At 40.2% G+C, this 16,889-nt stretch overlaps 2 protein-coding genes across 3 annotated transcripts in view; one reads left to right on the top strand and one right to left on the bottom strand.

The window, feature by feature from the left end:
• The window catches only part of LOC130295677 (protein transport protein Sec23A), a 96,296-nt gene that overhangs the window by 41,940 nt on the left and 37,467 nt on the right, over positions 1–16,889 (top strand). For both annotated transcript variants that reach the window (XM_056546676.1, XM_056546674.1), the window contains exon 12: positions 2,703–2,792. In XM_056546676.1, the coding sequence (XP_056402651.1) occupies positions 2,703–2,792 (90 nt within the window). The remainder of the gene's footprint in view (positions 1–2,702; positions 2,793–16,889) is intronic.
• The window catches only part of LOC130295679 (melatonin receptor type 1C-like), a 30,458-nt gene continuing 17,212 nt past the window's right edge, over positions 3,644–16,889 (bottom strand). Inside the window, exons 4-6 of the mRNA XM_056546681.1 lie at positions 9,101–9,254; positions 5,977–6,186; positions 3,644–3,885 (exon numbers count right to left, since the gene is read on the bottom strand). Of these exons, the coding sequence (XP_056402656.1) occupies positions 6,024–6,186; positions 9,101–9,254 (317 nt within the window). The 3' untranslated portion in view covers positions 3,644–3,885; positions 5,977–6,023. The remainder of the gene's footprint in view (positions 3,886–5,976; positions 6,187–9,100; positions 9,255–16,889) is intronic.

Below are 16,889 nucleotides of genomic sequence, written 5' to 3'. Positions count from 1 at the left end.
TATTATGAACATTGTTACTTGTGTATTGAACACCTTTTCGGGGTAAGAAACACCTATTTGGTTGAACTGGTAATAAAATGTATATAGATATCAAGTGCTCTCTGCTGACACCTGATGCCTGTATCAGGAACTGTCCAGAGCAGCATAGGTTTGCTATGGGGATTTTCTCCTGCTCTGGACAGTTCCCGATATGGGCATCAGGTGTCAGCAGAGAGCACTGTGGACAACACAAAAAAGAAATTCAAAAAGAAAATAATTTCACCTGTAGCATACAGCTGCTAAAAGGTACTGGAAGGGTAAAGATTTTTTTAAATATACAAATCTGTTAAACTTTCTGGCACCAGTTGATTTAAAAGAAAAAGGTTTTCCGCCGGAGTACCCCTTTAAGTTTTCTGTCATAAACAGCCAGTAGATGGCACTAGAGCAGTGTTTCCCAACCAGTATGCCTCCAGCTGTTGCAAAACTACAACTCCCAGCATGCCCGGACAGCCAAAGGCAACAGCTGGAGGCACCCTGGTTGGGAAACACTGGACTAGAGGAATATGAAACTAAATTTCAATGAATTAATTCAGTGATGTCATTCAAACCATAGGGTTGCAGCGATTGAAGGATGTAAATTCAGAACATTTCTTTCCTTACAAGTGTTTAGAACCTGTCAGTAATAGAAGGTTTGATCCGCTGGATGGGAGTAATTATGAGGGGTTCCATATCTCCTGGATGGATCATGCTACAATGGCGGGAAAGGCCGTGTAGTAGGAAGCTCTTCCTTATATTAGAACGTGTTTGTTGAGTTGGAGGTGCAAAGGTTACATTGTCCTCTCCACAAATTGTTTGTTGCACTTACACTGGATGAGTTAAACAGATTTGTAAATTACTTCTATTAAAAAATCTTAATCCTTTCAGTACTTATGAGCTTCTGAAGTTAAAGTTGTTCTTTTCTGTCTAAGTGCTCTCTGCTGACATCTCTGCTTGTCTCGGGAACTGCACAAAGTAGAATAGGTTTGCCATGGGGATTTGCGTCTAAACTGGGCAGTTCCCGAGACACATGTCATCAGAGAGCACTTAGACAGAAAAGAACAAATCAACTTCAGAAGCTCATAAGTACTGAAAGGATTAAGATTTTTTAATAGAAGTTATTTATAAATCTGTTTAACTTTCTGGAACCAGTTGATATATATATAAAAAAAAGTTTTTTCCTGAATAACCCCTTTAATACTCTTTGGTCCATTTCGGTTAATAATAACTGTTCTGGAAATCTGACACTTCTTCCCTATCCTGTGGCTAGGGGATAAGTAAATTTAACTCAGAATATCTCATTTAAATATTACTTCCCAGGTTGTCATGAATAACAGACCAATAGATAGATGAATTAGCAACACAGGTACAGCATATTGACAATACACCATACCTCCTTGAGGTAGGTTCACATGGCGGAATGTTGCTGTGTTTTTTTTTTCCCATTTACTGTGATTTACCCAGCCAAAAAAGAAACAGCCAAAATGCTGCAATAAAGTGTGAAAAATGCAGTAAAAATTCAATGTGTGAACACAGCCTAAAGACTTCAACTCTTCATAAAGCACATCAATTGTGATTATAGGTCACAGCCCTTTCCACAATATTTCTCTAAAAAACGCACTTTGAATTAAAAAAAAAAAGCTTCAGAACTGCACTCACCGTGGCTAAAACCCCAGCAGTCTAATTAGATAACCAGGTGCAGTGATCAAATGCTATACCCTCAGCCAAAAGGTTCATGGGAAATGTAGGCAGCGTTATTAAGTAACTTCAGTAAGCACAAGACAGACACAAGAACTTTTACATTATTCTCTATTAATAGTCTATGCTGCACTTGTGTAAGCAAAAAATATCCCTATGTTATAAATAGTCTTATAGAGAATGCAAGGTCGCATATTTTTGCGCAAATGAGCGATTGCTTAAAAATTGCATACATTTTTGCCAAAACCTACACAAAAACCATTGATAAACTACTCCTATAGAATTTATATTGCTTTGCAGTTCACTTGTTGTTTCAAGCCACAGACTGCAATGAAGAGAACCTGTCACCAAACAAAACTTTTAATATATTGTTCCTTATGTAATTAGAAGACACTTTGCTATTTACTTGCTGTTAAAATTCTCAACCTTTTTATATGTTTTTAATGTGATTTTAATGTGTTAAAACAGCCACTAGGTGGCTCTGTTCTGTTCCCTGCACAAGTCAAACAGTTAGTTTGGTCTCCTCCTGACCTGGCAGGAGACCAAACTCAGGAAGTGCGTGCGGGGCATGGTGAGGCACAGCTCTCGCAGGCTTAAGTGACGTTGCGCCGGCTGGGGAACGCCCACTTTCTCCTGCTGGGAGCTCACACAATATGAGCAAGGGGAAAGGTATGATACACAGCTTTTTAAAGCGCAGAAGGAGTGTTAGGAGTAGTTAGGGAATATAATCTTTAGAAAATATGGTTTGATGACCGGTTCTCTTTAATGAGAAATCTCCTGTTATGTGAGAGCAATGAAATAGTAATGTTCTCTCTCTATCTATATTGGCGTGCAGTATATTCACAAGACATTTTATGAACGTTTTACAGCTGGAATATTATTTTACTAGGATACAGAAATATTGGAAGTGTAACTTGACTATGGTCCCTTATCAGTTCTGGTTTCCATCTGACTAATGTTTATTTTAATAATGTCATATGTTTCCGCAGGAAGTTGGTACAGGTGGAACATGCCAGTGGAAAATATGTGGCCTTACTCCTACCACAACCCTTGCCGTGTTCTTTGAAGTTGTCAATCAGGTAAGGATATGTATGGAAACATTATAAAGTTTAATTCTGCCTTTATAAGCTGTATATATTTCTAAAGAGCTTTTTTTTTTTCTTTCTTTTTTTTCCTTTTTAAATCAGTTTTCCTTTTACTATTTGTATTATTAAATAACCCTGAAATCTTGCAGTTCCCATTCTGATCACTAGGCCGAAAACTATGCTGAGACTTCTAGTTCTGTACAGATCACTTTTCAGTGAAATGCAACACCAAAATATAGATAACCGAGCAACGCGTTTCGCGCAGGTGCGCTTCACCATGATGCCTGATGAAGCGCACCTGCATGAAATGCGTTGCATGTTGGGAACAAACTGATTGCTCTACCTATCGCCTGGTCCCTCAGCGCCTTACTGTCCACTGGTTTGGAGGTCGTTGGTTTTATTGCATTTCATTGTGGAGTGGCAGCAGAGGAATCCATATACATGCCTTTCTCCAAGTTGTGCTGGCCTTTGCACAACTCACATTGGTAAGCGCTTTTTTTACCATTAGCGTTTCCTTTATTATGGTTTATCTGCACCATGGAGCGCTCCTCTTTGTCGTTTTTATGTGGTCACAATGACACGGTGACATAAACTGCATGGTGGCAATAATAAGGTGTGAACATATGCTTACTTTTTTTTTATTGATTTCTCTGCTGAAAATTCAAAATAATTCAAACATGTCCGATCGATTAGTTTATTTAGACATGTGTTTTCAGCACATAGACAAATGTACCATGTTATTACGATTTATTCCAAATACACAGGCATTTCCGATAACATTTTCTACTAAATATAATATTATTATGCATCAATCCACAATATGTGAACGCTACATGGGTCACACAGACACATATCATCAGATAGTCTAGTCATTTAATAAATAAAGTATTTGATAAAATTCTAAAGAAAAAAAAAAATCTTTATCCTACGTAGACCATGGAGATCCGGTAATGGCCAGCATTCCGTTTGGTCCTTAATATTCTGTAGACATAGATGCTCCTCACCACTACCTTCTTAAATCTATACAAAGTAGTTAGACGGAGTCCGGGAGATGCTCGAATTCTATAATGTTGTCTTCGATCTGCATCTTGTATATAAAAAGAGATGCAAAAAAGGCTTTGTATTTATTTCTTCTTGAAAATGTTAAAGGGGTACTCCGGTGAAAAACTTTATTTTTTATTTTTATTTTTTTATTTTTTTTTAAATCAACTGGTGCCAGAAAGTTAAACAGATTTGTGAATTACTTCTATTAAAACATCTTAATCCTTCCTGTACTTATTAGCTGCTGAATACTACAGTGGAAATTCTTTTCCGTTTGAAACACAGAGCTCTCTGCTGACATCATGAGCACAGTGCTCTCTGCTGACTTCTCTGTCCATTTTAGGAACTGTCCAGAGTAAAAGGAAATCCCCAAAGCAAACATATGCTGTTCTGGACAGTTCCTAAAATGGACAGATATGTCAGCAGAGAGCACTGTGGTCATGATGTCAGCAGAGAGCTCTGTGTTTCAAAAAGAAAATAATTTCCGCTGTAGTATTCAGCAGCTAATAAGTACAGGAAGGATTAAGATTTTTTTAATAGAAGTAATTTACTAAATCTGTTTAACTTTCTGGCACCAGTTTATTTAAAAAAAAAAAAGTTTTTGACCGGAGTACCCCTTTAAGCTTGGTTCATAAACAGTACTTTGCAGCTTTGTCACATTTATTGCATTTGCCAACCTGCTGCATAATTTTTGCAACATTTTTAAGAAAATTGTTAATTTCTTTTTACATTTTATTTCATTTTATTATTTTAACTGAAAATGTATTGCAAAAAGAGATGTGAGCAGTAATGGAGCATACAGTGGTTTTACTCTTGGGCTTTTTAGCTTAATCTTTGAAAACATGAGAAATTTATGAAACATCAGACAACTCAGTATTATTTCTTAATATACAGTGATATACGGCAATATTTAGTATGTATGTATTTATTTATTAACTTTCCGAGATTTTGTCACTATTCTGTTATGTGATGTGGCTTTCCCTGATGGGAAAATAACGACAGGAATTGCAGTCATATTGGCTGTCACTGAGTTGTCATTTCATGGCTCATGTGGTAAAAATACTATGTAACGAAAAGGTAGATAATAGCCAGCTGTATTTGTTGCTAAGAGCTGCAGACACTATTGGATAGTTGTTAGGGTATAATATAAAAGAATAGTGAATTATAGGGGTACTCTGGTGGAGAACTTGTTTTTTTTTTTAATCAACTGGTGCCAGAAAGTTAAACAGATTTGTAAATGACTACTATTAAAAATATTAATCCTTCCAGTACTTATTTTCTGTTGAATACTACAGGGTAAATTCTTTGCTTTTTGGAACACAGAGCTCTCCGCGGACATCTCTGTCCATTCATTTTAGGAACTGTCCAGAGTAGGAGAAAATCCCCATAGCAAACATATGCTGCTCTGGACAGTTCCTAAAATGGACAGAGGTGTCAGCAGAGAGCACTGTGCTCGTGTTGTCAGCAGAGAGCTCTGTGTTCCATAAAGAAAATAATTTCCTCTGTAGTATTCAGCAGCTAATAAGTATTTGAAGGATTAACATTTTTCAATAGATGTCATTTACAAATCGGTTTAACTTTCTGGCACCAGTTGATTAAAAAATAAATAAATAAATAAAAAAATAAAAAAAAAGTTTTCCACCGGAGTACCCCTTTAAATGTATTAATTAGTGCAGCAGCTTTTTATATGTATGTGTGTTTTTTTAATTTATTTATTTCTTTTTAAATCCCCCCCCCCTTCTTCCTCTAGGGAAAATGTATAAGTAATCATTAGATTGCTCATGTTGGTTGGTTGCATGGCATTGATCAGTTAGATTAGCCTGAGGCAGACTGTATCAGTAGAGTTATTATGGCAGTTGGCTATAGTAACCAGTTAACAGGTGCCAATCGGACTCTGGATGGTGAGTGGGGGGGGGGGGGGGGGGTTTAGCACAATTATGCAACATAACAGAATGTGAAAAAAAGGGTCTGAAAACCTTCCAAATGTATTGTCTCTGCCAGTAGCTGTGAGCATGACGGAGAGCTGACAGAATCCCTTTAGGTCATGCGGTATGAATGGAGTGTCATGGGATACAAATAATGTGTAAACAGTGATATTTGCAAAAGCCAAATATAGCTCATATCTTAAGTAACGTACCTCCTCATCTGATTTTAGAGATATTATTAGACATTGTTTTATTCTCTTCATGTTTGAATGGAATTCATCATGTTATGTCCTGGCAGAGACTGAGGAGTCTGGATGCTTGAATGTCTCTCATTTTCACTCGGCGTCTCCGAACTGGAGCCCATGTCCTGAAACATTTTTTTTATTTTCCGCCAGCTCTCCAGGAGGGCTTTTCTATATTTTCTGTAATGGTAAATAAATAAGTTATCATAAGACGTTTCATATGTGCGTGCGCGTCAAGCTACATCTGGCACTTCTTTGGCTGCCTGTGTGGCAACCTTTATGCAGCTACTGGCATGAATTATAGTAAATGCAGTCGGCTGTGGTGTCCCCACCTTGCCCACTTTTTCACAAGTGGCAGGGCTGGCATCAGGCCCTGTTCATACTGCAGAATTTCCAAACAGAATCCAGCAGAAAAATTCAGCTCAGAAATTCTATTGCAGCAGTGTCCCATTGTTCTCAATGGGATTCTGCTGCACCCTGTACACAACGAAATTTCCACAGTGGAAACGTCTTCCGTGGAAATTCTGATTCTGGCCTCAGCAGAAAGAATTGACACGTCAACTCTTTCTGCGGAATCCGCCCGAAAATGCATTGCAGTCTATGGAGATGGCATATGTTCTGCCAGGGGCTGCTGTCTGCATAATGTCCGCACAGAAATTTTCCAGGTGGACATTCCCTACGTGAACATTGCCTTACAGGGCCAAAGCGAGCTTTACACAATAATTAGCAACTTTTGGTAAATAAACAATTGACCTATTTACAGTGATAAATCCCCCCTCCAAGAATAGTTTAAATATTGTAAGGCATACAGTTACTATGGCCATTTCTCACACCGCATGGTATCAGCCAGAGAAAGCTTACTACGTAAGTATGTCCATAATCTGCTAGATATATAACAATATACATGTCCAGCTGATTTATAGAATGTGTCAAACCATTTGGCCCATCTAGTCTGCCCAATTTATGACGGTATTCCTTTTTATCACTGTAAATTAGATGCCACAAAAGTCAGTAGACAATATAATCAGCTATCAGAGCTATATGTTTAACATATACAAATGTTGTGAACAGAACTTAAAGGGGTACTCCGGTGCTTAGACATCTTATCCCCTATCCTGAAGTAGACAGGCTCCCTGTCATCAGCTGACTAGTGATGTCAGGTCTCGGCCGCATTGCAACCTGGGAAAAATCTGAGACAACAGTCATTTTGTATGCGGATAAAAATAAAATTTGGGGTTAAACTCACAGAAGAATTGTGAGAAAACCGTCACACACAGGTACAGACACTATATTATTACCTACACTAACTTTACAGCCCCTGTAGCATAGTCAAATAAAAAAAAATTCCTGGAATACCCCTTTAAAGGGGTACTCCGGCGCTTAGACCTCTTATCCCCTATCCAAAGGATAGGGGATAAGATGCCTGATTGCAGAGGTCCCGCCGCTGTCACGCCCCCTCCTATAGGCTTGCATTGAGGGGGCGAAGCGTGACGTCACACGGGGGCGGAGCCGTGACGTCACAATGCTCCGTCCCCGAACACGCTCCGGGGACTGATTCTAACGGGGTGCGGTGTGCAAGATCACGGGGGTCCCCAGCGGCGGGACCCCCGCGATCAGGCATCTTATTCCCTATCCTTTGGATAGGGGATAAGATGTCTAAGCACCGAAGTACCCCTTTAAAGGGGTATTCCAGGAATTTTTTTTTTTTATTTGACTATGCGACAGGGGCTGTAAAGTTAGTGTAGTTCATAATATAGTGTCTGTACCTGTGTGTGACGGTTTTCTCACAATTCTGTGAGTTTAACCCCAATATTTATTTTTAACAGCATACAAAATGACTGCTGTCTCAGATTTTTCCCAGGTTGCAATGCAGCCGAGACCTGACTCACTAGTCAGCTGATGACAGGGAGCCTGTCTGCTTCAATGGGTGGAGCGATCGCTTGGTGGGAGAGAGATCAATCTGCAACTAATGCAACAGCTGTAGGCACCCTGATTGAAAACCATTATGCTAATGAGGATCTAGACTGTCTCCATACTCAATGAGGAGAGTTCTCAGGTTCATGCCCTTTGGTGCCCGTCACTTTGGCAATCCTAAGACTGGGACCATGGACTGTCAGGAGTAGAGGGGACAGTGCTAACCAGGTAACCACTGCTCATTTGTCCGTGGATATTAACCTGAGCACTTTTCGGGTAACAGCCGAGCAGTATTGACCGCTCAGTTCGTATTTTCAGCTTCCAATATGCTAATGGTGGCCAAGTACCAATAACTAGGGAACAGGAGGCGAGAAAAGAAAAAAGTGCCCAAATCTCAAGATTGATGGCTGACATTTTATAGAGAGGTCACATGTCCTCTTTAAACACCCTTAAAGGGGTACTCCACTAGGAAAAAAATTTAAATCAACTGGTGCCAGAAAGTTAAACAGATTTGTAAACTTCTATAAAAAAAATCGTAATCCTTCCAGTACTTATCAGCTGCTGTATGATCCACAGGAATTTCTTTTCTTTTTGAATTTCTTTTCTGTCTGACCACAGTTCTCTATGCTGACACCTCACCCATAGAAAACCTATCCTTCTCTGGACAGTTCCTGACATGGACAGAGGTGTCAGCAGAGAGCACTGTGGTCAGACGGAAAGGAAATTCATAAAGAAAAGAACTTCATGTGTATCATACAGCAGCTGATAAGTACTGGAAGGATTAAGATTTTTTAATAGAAGTAATTTACAAATCTGTTGAACTTTCTGTCATCCGTTGATTTAAAAAAAAAAAAAAAAAAAAAAAAAGTTTTCCAGTGGAGGACCCCTGGGTTACCCTCTGTGGAGAAAACCCTTACCAGAAACCCCCTCCCTAAAACAATTTACTTGTATTATGCTTCTTGAAGCTACCAATATATTAGTTGTTTCATTCTCTTTAAACGCCACCTTACCGTCTTATACAAAGGCTTGAGTGTCGTAGAAGGGAAGAATACTTTTGTTTTTCGCAATGCAAGAAATAAATCTAAGGACATTTAAAATGTAACATATGATGTCGAGAGGATAGAAAAGAAGTAAAATTAAACCCCCCATAGAAATTTTTATTGCACAATAGTGCACTTACCTTTGAGCCAATGAATTAACCCATGGATTTATGCCAGATGTTAATACTATGAGCCATATGGAAGCCATTTGTAGTATTGACGGTACGTTGTCCGTGTAAAATATTTCATATAAGCTAATTGTGACTGATGGAATCCAGCATATTAGAAGGTAAACTAGGATCAAAGCAAAAACATATTCAACATTTAGTTTTGTATCATGTAGGGCAGTGGTCTCCAAACTGTGGCCCTCTAGATGTTGCAAAACTACAATTCCCAGCATGTCCGGGTATGCTGGGATTTGTGGTTTTGCAACAACTGGAGGGCCACAGTTTGGAGACCACTGATGCAGGGCATCATACTGACATAATTAGGTAGATTCAATGTAATACTTTTTTTTTTTCATGCCTCCGGAGGTTCAGCATACTTGTGCTCTATGGGTTACTGTCATCTCGAGCCTTTCCCGGTTCCTGTGCAGCTCACTGATTACAGGTGGCGATGCATTGTCTCGAGCCACATGGGAAGTCGGGAAAGCTTTGAGACAACAGTAATCCATAGGGCAAAAGAATGCTGAACCTCTGTGGGCTTGAGAATCCAAAACAGGGGACAATCCACCCCTGAAAGGTTCTACTTGTACTCCCATGTCTTGTCATTCTGGGAGTTGCAGTTTTGCAACAGCTGGAGGCACATTAGTTGGGAAACACTGTTTTAGACAGTTGGTCAAACCAACCGAAGTTGATAGATTTAGCCGACTATTGTCTACATTGTGTGGTCATTAATACATTAATTAAAACAACAATATTATAAAAAAAATATATATATATATGGTAAAAAATTGTTTCTCCCAGCCTGATGGTTTCTTTAAATAAAGATAAAAAAAAGAAAAGGAATAACATTTTTTAAAGAGAACTACATAGCCCGGATGATACTTTTCTATAATATCTGAACATTAGACGTAAAAACGTTTTGTCTTTATTACTGGGAAAAATTCGATTTTGGGCCTCATTTACTAAGAGTATCCGGTTTTTACTAGTGGGAAATGTTGTTTTAGGGTACATTCCCACACGGCGTATTTGCTGCTGCGTATTTTATTTTCTCTGTTGAAGTCAATGGGTAGGAAAATACGCAGCACCAAATACGCAGCAAATACGCAGCAAAATACGCCGTGTGGGAACGTACCCTTAGACTTGCAGGATTCCACCTTATTTACTATAGGGATCACAGATTTACAAGTCGGGGGCATTTTCCGACCAGCTTTCTCTAGGTGGAAATATCCAGCCATTTATCCACCGGATTTTCTGTGAATTCAATAGTAAATATGTTGGGTTGTGAAACCACGCCCCTTTTTTTGGACCGGTCATGCCTCCTTTGCGACAGACCACGACCCTTTTTTACGGCTTTTCACAGTGCAGTGTCGGGTTTGTCAGATTTTCCTGGCACAGACCTGTCTCAGACACTCTGCGCCAAAATAACCCGACAAAAACTGGTCGGTTTCAGCTTAGTAAATGAGGCCCCATTGTGGTAAATAATAATTCACACAGCGCTACGGATCCATACAAATGTCTCTGAATGAGTTAAAGTTCCTGGGAGATGGGACATAATCTGCCTTGAATTGAAGAAAAAATTGAAATGATGTGGGAAAAAAGGGCTTTCAGATTTAAGTAAGTTATTCTGTAAATAGTTTATTTTTGGAATTGAGTTCTGTCCTTATATGTCGTAGACCAAATTGTGTTCCCTACAAATTAAGTACAAGTGTTTAAATGTTGCAGTAGGGGAACATTTCCATTGCGTGCCATGTTTCCTTTTTCTTATCTTTTTTTTTTTTTACTGTGCACTGAATAAACATCTAAGCGTTTTATGTTTTTAAGGTTCCCATCGTTTGAGAAGTATTTATAAAACTTTCTAAGTGCAATTAATTGTTGAGGATTATTTTAGAATCCGCGTTTGATCTCTCCCTAATTCTAATATGGCAGGAACGTGCAGCACCATATCTAGAAAGCTACTGAATACTGACAATATACAAGGATCCATTGTTACTAAATAGCTTTATGTAACTTTTAGTTTTATATTAAATAGGCACGTTTGTTCGTTTGAACAAACTTTGCATAGATTAAAAGTACAAGCGAATATAAGAAACGTTGTAATGCAGTGGTCCCTCATGTTACAATATTAATTGGTTCCAAGACGACCATTGTATGTTGAGACCATTGTATGTTGAGATCGTAAATCTATGGAAACCTGGTAATTGGTTCTGAAGCCCCAAAAGGTCAACCAAAAATAGGAAAAACTGAGGATTAAATAAAAATAAGTAGATAACTAATACAGATAAAGCAAATCCTTACATATAAAAGTAAGAAAGATTTGCTGGGAGCTGTAATCACTGTCTATTTAAGTGTTTTCCAACCAGGGTGCCCCCAGCTGTTGCAAAACTACATCTCCCAGCATGCCCGGACAGCCGAAGGCTGTCCGGGCATGCTGGGAGTTGTAGTTTTGCAACAGCTGGAGGTGCCCTCGTTGGGAAACACTGGTCTATTTAGAGGATAGAAGCTTCATCAGGGTCTGGTACTGTACATGCAATGTCCTAAAAAAGTAACATGGAGCCGCCCTTACTTGGTGTCCAAAGGAGCAGCTAACCATGACATGGGTTAAAAGTAGTACAGAACAGGTAGTACCTCCCTTTACTGTAGGGGGCGCTATCAGACACCAGTCAGTGCATTCACTTCAGTAATACAGGGGGTTTTACCAGTGAATGCCCATTCTGATTGGTCAGTTCTTCCAGCCATTGACATGTTGTGCAGATTCCATAGCATTGTATGTTGAGTCTGGTTTCAAGTTACAATGGTCCAAAAAATACCATTGTATGTTGAAACTATTGTATGTTGAGGCCATTGTAAGTTGAGGGATCACTGTATGTCTTATTAGACAAAAATGCTTCTTCCCTCTTCATGTTCTCCTGCTGCTCAAATCTTCTTCTCTGAAAATCAGCAGAACTTTGTCTTATGTCTGCAAGACAAGCAATACAACAATACAAGTCTATGGAGGGAGGAGGGAGCTCTGCCCACCAGACCTGGGAGAATTGCAAATTAGAGATGGAGCCTGCAGAGCAGAAATCTGCTGAAAAATACTGTATACGAGTTGTATAATGGCCATAAATAGTGCTGCTTCTCATGTGCACATGCAGAGCATTGCACCCGGAAAAGATACCTGAAATGACAGGTACGCTTTAAATTTCTCCCTCTTAGGCTGCATTCACACCACGTTTTGTACATACGGGTGCCGGATCCGGCGGGGGGAGGGGCAAACCGGGCGCTCCCGTACCCTGGCCGGATCATCCCGTGACTCCATTTACTTTAATGATCCGACCGGAGTCAAACGGTGTCTCAGGTCGGCTCAGTTTTGACCCGTATGCGGTTTCCTGACTGGACCTGTAGAATACTACGGTTTTAGGTCCGGTCCAAAACCGCATACAGGTCAAACTGAGCCGACCGGAGTCACCGTTTGACTCCGGTCGGATCATTAAAGTAAATGGAGTCACGGGCTGATCCGGCCGGGGTACTGGAGCACCTGGTTTGCCCCTCCCCCTCCCGGATCCGTCACCCGTATGTACAAAACATGGTGTGAATGCAGCCTTAGTAAGGCTTTAGTAGTCTAGTAATTTCCAGATATTCTACTCTCATTACTAGATTTTAACAGTTTTTAGGCTTAAATCATTCTGCCATTGCCATATTGAAAATTGGCTTTTCATGAACTACCATCATTGTGAGGCTGAGATATGTCTGTGTCTATATACAGCAGCCAATCGGAAGAGGCAGCTATGCAGGGGGAAGGAAAGAGCATCAACCTAAACCAATAAATAGACAGGAGGTGTGGAATGTGTCATCCGAAAATGACATATTGTTTAATTCAAGTTTTTATGTTAAACATAGTTTTTTAATTGGGTACTCCGCTGCTCAGCGTTTGGAACAAACTAGTCCGAATGCTGGAACCGGCGCCGGGAGCTCGTGACGTCATAGCCCCGTCCCCCTCATGACGTCACACCCCGCCACCTCAATGCAAGTCTATGGGAGGGGGCGTGACGGCTGTCACGCCCCCTCCCATAGACTTGCATTTGGCGGGGCATGACGTCATGAGTAGGCGGGGCTATGATGATACAAGCTTGAGGCGCCGGCTCCAGCGTTTGCAACAGTTATTCCAAACGCTGAGCAGCGGAGTACCCCTTTAAGAATTTTTTTTGTGATTTTTTTTTTTCTTTTCATTTTACTATTTATATTTTAAACTATTACTGAAATCTTGCAGTTTTCAGTTTGCCCACTTAGCCTAAAACTAAGGCTTCTTTCACACTGCCGCCATGTCCCGGCAATACAGCGGCCGTTGAAAAATGAGGGGAGAATAGTGGGAGAAAATGAGTGCATATGCCTTCTTTTTCTCCCGCTACCCCCACTATAAAACAGCCGCACCTGACGGATCCCATTATAGTCAATGGGATCCATCAGGACCCGTTGTGCCCTGTCCAGATAACGGCAGCTGAAGGCAAAAATAAAAAGAGAGCCTAATGGCCGCTGTCTGCTGGAAAGTGATCTGTACAGCATTACAGTGAAAGGTGGCACCAGTAGATAGAGAAGACAATGGTAGCTCCGCCTCTCCCTCCCTCGATAATGACCTTTGCACAGGTCACACAGCATCCCCAGAAACTGTCCCATACAAAGAATAGGGTCTAGAGATGTTCATTGTGTCTGTTTCCATGGGGCTTGCTGTAAAGCATATAATTAAATGTTGTTAAAAACAACAACAAAACAGGTAAATTAACTGCCCCCACAATAATGTACTAAAAATGTTTAGACATGTTTTAAAGGGGTACTCCGGTGAAAAAACTTTTTTTTTTTTTTTTTTAATCAACTGGTGCCAGAAAGTTAAACAGATTTGTAAATTACTTCTATTAAAAAATCTTAATCCTTCCTGTACTTATTAGCTGCTGAATACTACAGTGGAAATTATTTTCTTTTTGAAACACAGAGCTCTCTGCTGACATCATGAGCACAGTGCTCTCTGCTGACATCTCTGTCCATTTTAGGAACTGTCCAGAGCAGCATATGATTTTCTCCTACTCTGGACAGTTCCTAAAATGGACAGAGATGTCGGCAGAGAGCACTGTGGTCATGATGTCAGCAGACAGCTCTGTGTTTCAAACGGAAAAGAATTTCCACTGTAGTATTCAGCAGCTAATAAGTACAGGAAGGATTAAGATTTTTTTAATAGAAGTCATTTGCAAATCTGTTTATCTTTCTGGCACCAGTTGAAAAATAAAGTTTTTCACCGGAGTACCCCTTTAATATTTGGCTCTAATCCGTTAAAACAAATCTAGGCAATACATGCACTTTAAATATCATTTTACACACTGTGTGGATAGTTTGCCTACTAAATAATTTGTGACAGATAAACGTTAAACCATTAGTAAGTAACTATCCACAGAAAATATTGGCCTATATTTACAAAGGGTGGATTCACACTGAGCTGCTGGGGGTAGCCCAAGGGGGATGGCAGCTCATACTAGCTTCAGAACAAGTGGAAAAGAAGCACCATATTGCTTTACTTCTGCGCAGTCCCCCATCTCCCGTTGTCAGTGGGAGTTGCACTGCATGGTTTTAAATGAGGAAACTCCAAGCTTCTTTCTGGTGCCTGGGCTAAATACATGACACCGCTGCTCAACCTATCACCAGTTGAGGCAGGACATCCCTGAAGCCAGTGATTAGCTGAGTGGCAGCGTCACGTGTTGACCCCCTGAATCAGGAAGAAGACCGGGATGGGAGGACAGGCCGACAATTCCAGCAGCATAGGGGGAGCAACAGTGGGTAAGTCAAGGTTTATTGTTTAAATGCTGACATTCCGGAGAATATATATTTTTTTAAAGGGGTTCTCCGGTGCTTAGACATCTTATCCCCTTTCCAAAGGATAGGGGAAAAGATACCTGATCGCGGGAGTCCCGCCGCTGGGGACCCCCGTGATCTTGCACGTGGCACCCCATTTATAATCAGTCTGATTACCGGCGACCACAGGGCCGACGGCGTGTGAGGTAACGCCTCCGCCCCCGTGTGACATCACGCCCCGCCCCTCCGCCACTTTAAAAACCGGGCCTATAAAAAAAAAAAAAATTTTTAAAGAGGTTTTCACGGAAATTTTCAACTGGCTCCAGAAAGTTGAACAGATTTGTAAATTACTTCTATTAAAAAAAAAAATCTTAATCCTTTCAGTACTTATGAGCTACTGAAGTTGAGTTGTTCTTTTCTGTCTAAGTGCTCTCTGATGACACCTGTCTCGGGAACTGTCCAGAGTAGAAGCAAATCCCGATAGCAAACCTCTTCTACTCTGTGCAGTTCCCGAGACAGACAGGGGTGTCAGCAGAAAGCACTGTTGTCAGACAGAAAAGAACAACTTAACTTCAGCAGCTGATAATTATTGGAAGGATTAAGATTTTTTTAATAGAAGTAATTTACAAATCTGTTTATCTTTCTGGAGCCAGTTGATATATAAAAAAAAGTTTTTTTCCTGGAATACCCCTTTAACGTCTGCATGATATGTCCAAAAAAAATTTTTTTTTCACATGTAGCATATACTCTGCGTATTTGACTCAGTGTATTTCATTGCTAGCAAAGTCTATGGGTATTTATTATTACTCCGATAGACTTTGCTAGCACAGAAATATGCAGTGTCAAATACGTTGCGTATATACGCTACGTGTGACCCTTACCTGAAACCGTATTTTTTCCTATTTTCTTAAATGTAGATGCCTTTTATACTATAGTCTTCTGTTCGAGAGACACATTCTACAAGCTAGCCAACTAGCTAAATAGACATGCATGGAATTCATGTGGTGGGAACAAAAATAAGTCGTCTCTCCCCCTCCGCCAGACACATCTGGTGTTGCTTATGTTGAGATTTTACATTTAACCAATTGAAACCCAATTGGTCCTGTGTCCCCTGTGTCCCCTGTGTCCTGCTTTAGGAACCATGCACACTACAGTATCTCCAGGTGGAGATCCCAAGTGTACAGGCACTGTCGGCACTAGGACCACTCTAGGTGTGGCATTTTTGTGCTGGTTTCCACTGTTGGGAGGAATGGCAGTACTGGGAGAATTATAATTTTTTTCTTTAAATAACATTCCATAGATCTGTTTTTCCCAACCGGGGTGCCTGCCAACGGCTGTCTGGGCATGCTGAGAGTTGTCATTTTGCAAGAGCTGAAGGCACCCGAGGTTGGGAAAAACTGTATTATATGGATTTAAAAAAATAAACATATGAATATCTATATATATAAAACTCAACGTGTGTATGTATGTATGTATGTTCCACAAAAACGGTATAGGAGGTCGAGATAGGAGGACGGGATAGGAGGTCGAGATAGGAGTACGGGATAGGAGGTCGAGATAGGAGTACGGGATAGGAGGACGGGATAGGAGGTCGGGATATGATGACGGGATAGGAGGTCAGGATATGACAACACTATATGAGGACGGGTTATGAAGTCAAAAGCTTCCTCCTTTGTTTATTTTCCTCCCCAACAAGGATTAGGAAGGAAAAACCGGGCAACGCCGGGTTCTCAGCTAGTATACATATATATGTGTGTCTGTGTGTGTGTATATATATATATATATATATATATATATATATATATATATATATATATATATATCTTTATATATATGGTACAGGAACTATTACTAGAAGAATTTTGAAAAAGTCCCCACATTGAAAAAGTCCCCACCTTCCAAGCCAAAGTACTGTTGATCTCTACCCCACCAATTTTGAGTAGAAGGT

The sequence above is a fragment of the Hyla sarda genome, chromosome 11 (genome assembly GCF_029499605.1).
Source record: "Hyla sarda isolate aHylSar1 chromosome 11, aHylSar1.hap1, whole genome shotgun sequence".
Taxonomy (NCBI): Eukaryota; Metazoa; Chordata; class Amphibia; order Anura; family Hylidae; genus Hyla; species Hyla sarda.
This window is presented reverse-complemented; position numbering and strand designations above follow the sequence as displayed.